An 11280-nucleotide genomic window follows, 5' to 3' on the forward strand; every position below is an offset into this window, starting at 1 on the left:
GTCAGATCTTGGAAAAGACGATTGAGTTCAGACAGAACACATATCACCTCTTCATCGAATTCAAGGCCGCATATCATAGTATAGCCAGAGTAAAACTGTATGAGACCATGACTAGTTTCGGAATACCAGCCAAACTTATCAGACTTGTTAAAATGACCATGACCAACGTCACAAGCCAAGTGAAGGTGGAATGGAAAGCTCTCCAACCCCTTCGCTACCACCAACGGATTGCGCCAAGGAGACGGTCTAGCTTGCCTCCTCTTTAAGATCGTGCTGGAGCGAGCCATCCGGGACTCGGGAGTGAAGGCCTCAGGGAAAATCTACTTCAAGTCCATCCAGAACAAGGGCTATGCTGATGACATAGACATTGTAGGTCGACGGCTCTCTGATGTAGCTCAAGCCTACACAGGGATTGAGCAAGCCGCGGAGAATCTCGGCCTGCAGATAAACGAAAATAAGACCAAGTTCATGATGGCGCCACCGTCAGCAGCCTCACCAACAACGTCGGCGAGTATTCGTGGGGGTCACGTACTAATAGATGACCAAAAGTTCGAAGTCGTTCGGAACTTCACCTATCTAAGGTCAAAGGTTAGCACCAACAACGACATAACTGAGGAGATTCGCGCCAGGGTGCTAGCAGCCAGCAGGTCTCTCTACAATCTGAGAAAACTATTTCGCTCACATCTCGTGTCGCGACGGTCGAAGCTGGGGTTATACAGAACCTTCATAATCCCAATACTCACATGTGCATCTGATACATGGACACTATCTACAACTGACGAAACCCTCTTAGCCGCGTCGGAGAGGAAGATACTCAGATTGGTTTTTGGCCCCGTATGTGAGGAGGGACAATGCAGGAGCCGCTACAACAATGAGTTGTACGCAATGTACGATGATCTTATTGTTGTGAAGCGCGTGCGACTCGCCAGGGTCCGTTACGCCTCGCCACACTATGAGAAAACTGGGCCAGTTGTTTTTTTGCTTTTTTTTTGGCGTCCACACTAGCAGCTTCAGGGGTCTGGGTGTAAAATCCGTGAGCTCACTGGAGTGAAATGACAGTTCGTTTGTTTTTGCTTTTATTTTCCAATTTCCTTTACTTCTCCTTCTATTGCCGACTTTGTAATAATCTGGTCCGCTGTCGAAAAACTGTCCCTTTTTCGGCCTACCATACATTTTTGCATAGTTTTTCATAGTGTGGACGCCGGGTTAGGCTGATCATGTCATAAGAAAGGCGGACGACGATCCTGTACGTAAAGTCTTCTTAGGCCATCCTGAAGGACAGAGGAGGCGTAGTAGGCCCCGTTTGAGATGCAGATTGCGTCGACCTGGACGCGAAAACGGCAGGAATAGAAATGTGGTGGACGAAGGCTCTCGTCCGCGAGCAGTAGAGGTATTCCAAGATGCAAGCCAAGGCCGCTCAGCGGTTGTTGCCGGATAAGCAAGTGCATAGTCTGAATTTAACAACCTATGTTAAGGCTATTAGATACCCGAACACCCGGCCATTAGTTAGTGCCCGAAAACGATCATATACTACGATAGTGGTGCACATTTTGTTGATCCTAGCAGCTTGTCCAAGACTCAGCTAAAAAAGATCGCTGAACGTTGAGGAATAACGTTTGCCATCATGAATACAGAATGGAAATTATCACTACCCGCAGCACCGTGTTTTGTTTGTCTACCCGCAGCACCGTGGAGTGTTTTTGCAGGGATTTCTTTAATACGACGAAAAGAGTTACCTCATGTCATCGTATTTTTATGGATCTTTATGGTGAACGTGCTCTTGCTGAGAGAACGAGTCGGATGTGGTTTGCACAGTAATCAATTTTGGCTTTCAAACTAAGGACGAGCTGAACAGTCAAAAAAGGTTGATGATGAAGAATTGGCGACATTGCTCGATCCGAATACATGTCAGATGCAAAAAGAACTGTAGGAATTGTGCTAGAATTTTCACCAGGTTCAAGACGGATATGAGAACAGTGGTAGAATTGACACAGGGTACGATAGGTGACAGCGGAAGCGCACGAGGCGAAGTCAGTTACAAGCGAGCGATCAATAAAGTAGGACGCGAAAAAACGGACTGCGCATGTTCCTTTCTTCTTCGTTCCATGTATATGTATATGTTATATGCCCTTGCCGGCATCCCTTTTCACTGCTCTAACCGTAGGGTCCTTCTCCGATCCTAAACTATCTGTCTATCCTTTTAGATTCGTTTCTGTTTGGCCGTCCCACCCTCGCTCGGATGGTGCCATTAGAACGTGTCTTGAAAATACTTTTGAAAATACGCTGTGCCTCGAGTCACCCGTGTTCGATGCGGGTTTCAATGGAATCGGAATTGTGGCTAATACCGCCACCCGCGCCAGCCCTTTGACCCGGGTCGGCGGGTACGATTGCCGCCTCCGCTTCTTATTCACCTTGATTTCGGAACCCTTTCCAGTCGATCCACTGCCAGCGCCGGCGGTGGCGCCGTGTGCTTCGTGTTCCTCTACGCTGAAGCTCACATACGAAGTCTTTTTTCGGTCACCCGCTTCCGACGTCGACAGGATGGTGCTGCTGTGTTGTGTGGTGCACCCGAGTGAGCTACTGCTGTGTGGGGAACCGTCGTGCGGATGGGTCGGAGCAGCCGTAAGTGGCGGCACCCAGTCCGTACTCGGCACAACGTCGGCGTCACTGTACACATTCTTGGTCGCGATCGGGGCCACGGTTGGTAGAGGTGGCATCGCTGCACCACTACAGGCGTCGACTACCGCGGTCGCCGCATTCGGATCGCGAATATTGATGCCGGAGTTGTGGCACGGTTGCTTTACCAGCTGACCGTCGCCGGCATCGATGATCGGAGGAATGGTCACCTGGTGGCCAGCCATCGGGCCGGTACCGAGCGTTGAGTTGCAGGAGGCTGCCGTTGTCCCACCGCCCGCTTCCTCGTCGTTGAGAGGTCTTCGAGATGGCGAGTGATTGCAATTACCTCTTAATCTGTCCTTGTAGGGTATTGCCCAGTGCTGATCCAGCGGACTTCTTCGCCGGGCCTCCAGCAAGCAAATTGTGGGATCTTCTAGGTTGCCGCTCTTGCTTTGGTCAGTCTTATCGTCTGCCGTCGCGTGGTCCGACAACGACCGCTCGAGTGAGTTGTATGTGTTGCCCCTCGCCAGCAGCGGGTCCTTACCCGGTGGGTGCGAGTCGCAGCGAGAGCGCGGTTTCTCCGGTACCGGGTGATAGATTCCCGCCTTCTCGGCTGTCTCGTTGATGCCCCCAGCAGTCGCAGTCGCACCCTGCACGCACATGTGTGCCACCCACTGCGCTGCCTCAACGGCTACTATCTTCTGCCTCTGGTTGGTGCCCCCAAAGGCGGTCCATCCTAGGCGGCACATAACAGCTACCGGCGCGTTTGCTGCGCCCTCTTGACATTTCAACAGAAGCCCTACTTAAAGAAGCCCAATTCCGATAAGGAGTCTTGGGCGGACAGTTTTGTATGATTCCAGTAGCAGACCCCGCAGATGCCGATAGTTGGACTGTAGAGCTTTGCTGTCGAATGATTGCTCTGGCAGGTCCAATTTCTGCACAGTCTTTACTCTAGCCAGAGTGTAGTGGTGTTCCTTTGGCGTTCCCGAGATCTTCAGAGTCACGTTGCGTGATTTCTTCTCCACGCGGGTGACTCTTCCTGTCCATTGCAGGTGCAGAGGCTGGTTGGGGCCCTCTAGGCCAAGCTCGTCCGCGAGACCGTCCTCCACCAGCGAGAAGTGCGACCCTTCATCAACGAATGCCACTGCTTTGACTGTGCCGCTCTTACTGTGCAGTATGACTGGATGGTATCGAAATTGAGGGCTGACGTCGCCAGCTTCGCGTTCTTTGCCGGTCTGAAAGCAGTGCACTGCAGCGGGTTCTCCTGCAGCTGTCGATGTCTCGCTCATGGTGCCCATCGTAGATGTTACCCAGCGGTGCAGTAGTGCATGGTGTTGGTCCGTACATCCTTCGCTGCCACATGGCTAGGATCCGCATGCACCCTTATGGCGTCGCAGACAGACGAAGCACAAACGACTCTCCCTGGCAACCTGCCAACGTTTCTCTGTATCCATGTTGATGAAGCGGCTGCACCGGCTGTTAAAGCAGTGTTCCGGTGCCCCGCAGACTTCGATGGTCGCCACACAGTTCTGCACCGCTACCGCAAAGTCGATGTGCCCGTCCCAGCGTCCTTCCCTGATGGGTGGTAGACGACTTATTTTCTCCGTTAGTGCGTGCACGATGCGCAGGGGCTGCCCGAAGCGCATCTTTAGGGTGGCGATCACCTTCCCCACGTTGTCCGGGTGGAGTAGGAGAAACTTGACCGTCTCGTACGCCTTCCCGCGTAAACTCCTCTCCAGTCGCATCATATTCTCGTCTCCCGTGAAGCCACACATCCGTGTGCTTCTGTTGAAATTGGACAGAAAGTTCGGCCACTGCTCCGTGTCACCGGTGAACGCGAAAGACCCCGCCGAGTCACCCCAGCTGTCACCGAATTCCGGGTCGGAGGCCATGCGGATCGCGGTCGCGCTGGCCGGCAGATGACGGGCCGGCTCGGTAGGGCTCTCTGGTGGGTTTAGACGATAACGTGCTTGCCCGAACAAAAAAGTCACTCATATTCTCCATAATGAGACGAAATATCTGAGCGCCGATTCGTTTCTCAAATTTTTAGTTTCATGCAGGAACACAGAACGAACGACTCAAGCAATTCGACGAGGCATCATTGGTGTAAAAATAATGTTCAATAGTGAATTCTAAGCTGTTGCTTATTTCGGTAAGCAAATTTTAACATCGGGAAGCATTTCTCGAGAGGTATTTACGTCTAAATAGTGAAAGAGCACCGCGTCTGTTTACATTTTCAGCTGACCATTAGAAACGTACGAGACAATGACGATGAAGCGTATGGTAAAGGATACATGGAATACAGGATTCAGGGATGGATACACTCTACGTACACGCAGAGATAAGTGAAAAGTTCATGTACATGGTGGAATAGTGAAACAATTGTGGAAATATTGTAATTGTAAAACATTTGTGGTTATGAATAAATACAACACATTGTTTACATCCAACTGACAGAGAGGGTGAAGAGTGTACGCGAACCGAAAAAAGAGAGAGAAAATATACCCAAATGTACCGACAAAATACGAACTGTTTCATTTTGGTTAGGGGGAATATGGGAGAAAGAAGACGAAAAAAGCGAGAGAACACACAGGTGAGAGACAGCCCAGCGGGCAAAAACCGTCGCGCGACCTCTGTATTAGCTTCTGCGTAACGTCTGGATAGGGAAATTATAAAGAGGCGTGACCGCGCTGCAACGCTTCGTTATAAGGAACGCTTTAACGATGTGCGTGTGTGTGTGTTAGCCCTATTCATCCGTACCCTACCCATTCGTATCACACATTCGTACCCCCTGTTAGTAATATCGATTACGCCGCCGCGATTTCTCTTCCTTCTTGTAGTCCTTTATTCTCAGCGATTCAAAGCGACTCAAAATTAGTCCGATATACGCGGCGGATCGATTGTCACTCCCGCATATTCGTCCTTGTTCGCTTATCGTCATTCGTTCGCTTATCGATTGATCGTGTCGTTCGCGGTTCGTACTTGTTTTCGCTCCTTTACACTCGCGCTGCACTCTCGCTTGCATGCAGTACCTCTTGTTAGCTATCTGGCGTGCAAGCAATCTGCGCGCGGCTGCTGGCAGGCTCTACCGATGGCGCTGCCATCGGTAACACCCCCGTTTCGGATCTAAATACGCATCACACGCGGTTTAAATTTTGAAACCTTTATTTATTACTCATGAAACAAAACACAATAAATAAACCACTATACCTACCAACACATTTTTCAGCCGTCCTACGGCACCGCAGCCCTATGCAGCACTTATTTTTTGATGAAAACCCGTTGTTGGGTTCGGTCAGCCGTCGTCACCTGAAAGTAAAAGAAGTATCAATATTCTTTCCAATTGATCAAGCGATCGGTTTATTATACTTACCAAGCTGTGTAGAAACGATTTCTGCAGCTGCAACAAGCAAAAGAAACAGATTAATACCGAAAAAATACGCCACTCTGCGCGAACATGACGAGCGATCTTTGATCACTCTGATCGCCAACAACACTTGCAATACTTACCAGATTCTTCCGGCGATACATTCTGCAGTCATTCGGCGAACTGTGAACTAAAAAATAACAAGAAATTAAATTAAAATCAACGCTTTTCAAATATACTTACCACCATCGGCACCACCAACTTGCTTGGAAACTTTGCGATCAAAACAAACTGCGAACTGTCAGTTTTGGTGAACGGGGAACGCACACACATACACCGCGCTTTCACACGAGGACACGAGGACAAAAAAGAGTGCGAAGAGCGAGGAAGGACTCGAAGAGTGCGAAGAGGGAGAAAGGAAAAAATATGTTCACAGGAGCGAAAGAAACGACACCACCCGGTATCGCGCTACGCTTGCGACGGCGCGTGTTTGTGGGCTCGAGGGGGTAGCAACGGGGGAAAATGTCGCGCGACGGACGAATTTTCGAAACGCTTTGCCCGCTGGGAGTGGGCCGCTCGGTGTAAGAATTTAAACGACTCCTCACTCCTTGGACCTATCGACTCCTCACAGCGATTCCCCCATATAAAGCTATATGGCAAAAAGTCTTCGAAGCAGTGGATGGGAAAAGAATGAGCTGCGGATCAGCAGTGGAATTTGAAGTGAGAAGAGCGAAATTGTTCACTGGGTTGTTCAGGTCGCCCGAACAAAAAGTCACTCATATTCTCCATACTGAGTCGAAATATTTGAGCGCCGATTCGTTTCTCACCAAAGGCCAGAAAGAAAGCGCAACACCGAACAACTTTTTTGTCTCTGTCACGCCAATCTAGCATCCAGTCCGGCACTCCAACGTCAAACTGTTAGAAATTTTCAGTCATACAGAAAGTAAGACGCAAGCAAATCGACGACGCATCATCGGTGTAAAAATAGTGTTTAACTGTGAATTCTAAGCTGTTGCTTATTTCGGTAAGTAAATTTAAGCATCGGGAAGCATTTCTCGATAGGTATTTACGTCTAAATAGTGAAAGTGCACCACATCTGTTTACATTTTCAGCCGACCATGAAATGGAACAAAGTGTCATCCTGCTATTGAATGCCGACAACACAGCGGACGATTACGATGGAGCGAACGATACGACGATGCAAGCGGAATATCGAAAGCGACAACGCAGTGCTAAACATTTGCCAAAAAACAGTGCCATATGAAAAAGTGAAACAATTGTTCAAAAATCGTTGTTGTAAAAAACTGAATAAATGCAACACTTTGTTTACAACAGCAGAACGATTTGACAGTTCATTGAGAGGGTGTATGGGATGAGGGGAAGAAAGAATAAAAATGTAGGGGAAAACACTCACGGCGCCCATACGATTTCTTCCGCTATAAGCTTCAGGATTCCGCTATAAGGCACTCCCTCGCATACAGTCTTCCGCTATTATTTGCACAGAACTCAGCTTATAGCGGTAAAACCGCCATACTGAGAGGGGGCATCTCACGAGTCGAAATCCGCGGCTAGAAAAATGAAAAATTGAGCGATTTTTTTGTTCGGGGAACAACCCAGTGAGCAAAATTGAGTGCCTGGACCGCAATTTCACGTTCATTTTTTGAGAACTTTTCACGAACGATTCGCGATCTCATACAAATTTTGTATGGGCCAGTTCCATAGGACCCTGAATCGTTCGCGAAACGGCGCAAAGAATGGACCGCGAGAAATGAACTCTCTAGCGTGACCCCCTTGACTCCCTCTCTCCTGTGTGTCCCTCTTTTTTTCGTTATCTTTATCCCATATTCCCCCTCTAGCCAAAATGAAACAGTTTGTATTTGCTCGGCATATTTTCTCTCTCTCCTTTTTTGGGTTCGCGTTCACTGTTCACACTTCACTATAGCGGTCGTAGCAATTTGGTGCGTAGCTGCTTGATGGTGACGCCGTACATGCGTTGAAAAATGTTTTGCATCCTAGTTGGACATCTGAAACGAGCAAGGTAAAAAGTTTTCAACATTATTTGATTGTCACTCAATACTGTCCAATAAACTTACCTGGTTTATTTCTATCAGGATCACAAATGATGGAACGGAAAACACGCACTTGCACTTGACCTGGGGCACAAAATCGACTGCCCGTGCTCTCTCGAACATAGAATTTTTACTCGATCTCGCTATCTCTTTTTTTTGTATTTCTCTTCCTTTCGCTCGTCTATTCGTCTTCGTGTTCGCATGGCATCTCGGCTCTGAAACCCTACCCTCCCTGTAAATGAAACCCACAAGCTAGTGCATGAAACCCCCTCCTCTCGTGGTTTCTTCCGCTCTTTTACCCCTGTACCTACGAGCGGACCTTAATGAACCGGCCCGCTCTCCCCTTCTCGTCTTCGTCGCAGGCAGAGGGGCGTTCGGATTCATCCGTTTCAGCCTTCCTCGCCCCCGTCGCAGGCAGAGGGGTAGCTCGGGCACTCAATGTTGTCCACTGGGAAGTAATACCGGAAAAATGTATGGAGTGAGCGTCCTTACTCCGCTATCCAGCGGCTTATACCGGTAAAACTCGTATGGGCGCCGTGTGAGTTTCCCCCCATATTTTTATTCTCTCTTCCTCTCATTCCAAACACCCGCTCAATGAACTGTCAAATCGTTCTGCTGTTGTAAACAAAGTGTTGCATTTATTCAGTTTTTTACAACAACGGTTTTTGAACAATTGTTTCACTTGTCTGTATGGCACTGTTTTTTTTGGCAAATGTTTAGCACTGCGTTGTCGCTTTCGATATTCCGCTTGCATCGTCGCATTGTCCGCTCCATCGTAATCGTCCGCTGTGTTGTCGGTATTCAATAGCAGGATGACACTTTGTTCCATTTCATGGTCGGCTGAAACTGTAAACAGATGTGGTGCACTTTCACTATTTAGACATAAATACCTATCGAGAAATGCTTCCCGATGCTTAAATTTACTTACCGAAATAAGCAACAGCTTAGAATTCACAGTTAAACACTATTTTTACACCGATGATGCGTCGTCGATTTGCTTGCGTCGTGCTTTCAGCGGTTCTGAAAATTTCTAACAGTTTGACGTTGGAGTGCCGGACTGGATGCTACATTGACGTGACAGAGACAAAAAAGTTGTTCGGTGTTGCGCTTTCTTTCTGGCCTTTGGTGAGAAACGAATCGGCGCTCAGATATTTCGTCTCAGTATGGAGAATATGAGTGACTTTTTTGTTCGAAGTAGTTCGTCGCTCGCGGCAGTTCGTTTATCACTCGTTTCAATTATACCTCTCTCACTCGTGCAGCTTGGCATGCTGTACCTCTTGTTAGTATTAGATTAGCAAATTCGCTTGTTCGCGACCTAATTCTACCGAAGCCTCTACAGTCGGTAACAAGTGGGGTGATAATAAAAATATTGGACTAAGAAAGTCAGTTATGCACAAGCAGCAAAGATGAGAAAAAAGCAAAATCGAAATTATAAACTCTAGCTGGGAGGCCACACGAGGCGTAAAAACTAGCGTAAAATTAATTTGTAATGTCAAATCGTTTACGCTTCGTGTGGCAGCAAAAATATAAAAACGAAATATCAAACGAGTTTACGTTCGTGTTTTTGGTCCGAGAAAATAGAAATAGAAGAGAAATAAATTGATTCATGAATATTTTTTTCCGTTTTTTCCATTTTGTTGCTATACCAGCAAATAAGAACTTATATTATCCTCTGTTTGTAAACAAAGCGTATGCAAAAAGTATTTACGCTCGGGTTTACGCCTCGGTTGAGCCGTAAACGTTTCGACAGAAGCGCAGCAGTTTGGCATTAATTTGTAATGCCAAAAACATTACGTTACGCATCGTCTATCCCCGCAGTATCACAACCTATATATAAAAACCCTTCACAGATAAGAATGTGTAGAATAAACGTCTAAAGCAATGTTTATATTTGTTCTAAAGAGCAATTTGCAGCCATCGTATTGACGACAACAATAACAAAGGATACGTTCTGCTTAAGGTGGATCTTTTCACTTACCAGAGTATTTAAGAGTCAATCCTCTGCCACCCCTTCCACCGCGACCTCGCAACCCTCCTCCTCGGTACGATCGCGATAATCCATCTCCATCGTACTGATATGATCGGTCCGATCGTCGATTCATTGTAAAGTTTTGCATCGATCCTATACTCGATCCTTGAATCGCACGTAACTGTTGGTCGATTTCTAATTTTTCCTGACGTAGCTGTTCCACCTCCTGCAAAAAAGTATTAATATAATATATGAAATTTGCATGTTTTAATAATCATCGAAATTGATGATACTAAAACGTTTTATCAACCTTCAAATGCACTAAATGATACTCTAATAGCACTTTAGCATTGGCGATGGATTCAACTGTTCCAACAAACACGAACGGTACCTGGCCCTCTTCGCGTGGCAAGCTTGGCTTAGGCTCGTTATCACCTTCGATCTGTTATTAGAAATTGAGAAACCGTCAGTAACATATACCATACAATAACAAAGGCTACGAAGAATCAAACCCTCTGATTTACCATAGTTACCTTCACGCGCACCACACCACTCTTGTCCACAATCTCTTGAATAATACGCCCATTTTTACCGATAACTTTACCGACCAGATTTCGGGGCACCTGTAGTGACTCTTCGCTATACTCGAGCATTCCTCGAGCCTTTTTCACTGCTTCACTAGACTATCCAATTCACCCACGAAAAATAAAGATTTTTTTATAAAATAAAACACTCGCAACAAAGACCGCCATAGCGAAACAAAGTTTAAACAATCCTTACCTCACCAGATATCTTGAAAGTACAAGAATTTTCTTCCAATTCGATGTTCAATATGCCATCAAGCTTTCGTGCACTTTGTATGTTACTGCCGTGCGCACCTATAGCAAGGCCCATTAAATCTTCTCTCACCTTGAACTCGTCCGAAAATCTGTACCGAAAACATTTCAAGGAAAGAAACATAAGAAAATGAGAAAGTATTAGCCAAGACAAGTCAAAAACAGAATTAAGTAAATTGTAACAATTTAACAAATTGGGTGGTCATGCAAAATGCGTTGCGCCCTAGCGTTGCGCTGGACTAAACACCCCGCCCGTACAAAGAAGCTGTAACAGAGAGCATCAGAAATTAACATTGTCTCTGGTGTAAGACAGCGGTTGTTCCGCTCAGCGGTTGTTCCGCTCAGCTGTTGTTCACGAAGAAGAACAATAACTACACTATACGAGGGTCACTATTTATATTTCGGGAATAGGAACAAAAACAA

At 46.9% G+C, this 11280-nt stretch overlaps 2 protein-coding genes across 2 annotated transcripts; both read right to left on the reverse strand.

The window, feature by feature from the left end:
• Positions 1-2502: 2502 nt before the first annotated feature.
• On the reverse strand, positions 2503-3914 carry LOC131214162 (uncharacterized; the record flags this gene model as incomplete). The annotated part of the gene is made up of 2 exons (XM_058208545.1): positions 3485-3914; positions 2503-3415 (listed from the first exon to the last, which is right to left on the reverse strand). Coding segments are annotated over exons 1-2 (1343 nt in total), but the record flags the coding sequence as incomplete, so codon positions are not given.
• Positions 3915-3980: 66 nt separating this feature from the next.
• LOC131214163 (fragile X messenger ribonucleoprotein 1 homolog) lies at positions 3981-10949 on the reverse strand (the record flags this gene model as incomplete). Its single annotated transcript, XM_058208546.1, has 5 exons — positions 3981-4561; positions 10031-10247; positions 10332-10463; positions 10555-10704; positions 10802-10949. Coding segments are annotated over 5 exons (1228 nt in total), but the record flags the coding sequence as incomplete, so codon positions are not given.
• Between the last annotated feature and the right edge of the window lie 331 nt (positions 10950-11280).

The sequence above is a fragment of the Anopheles bellator genome, assembly GCF_943735745.2.
Source record: "Anopheles bellator chromosome X unlocalized genomic scaffold, idAnoBellAS_SP24_06.2 X_unloc_39, whole genome shotgun sequence".
Classification (NCBI taxonomy): domain Eukaryota; kingdom Metazoa; phylum Arthropoda; class Insecta; order Diptera; family Culicidae; genus Anopheles; species Anopheles bellator.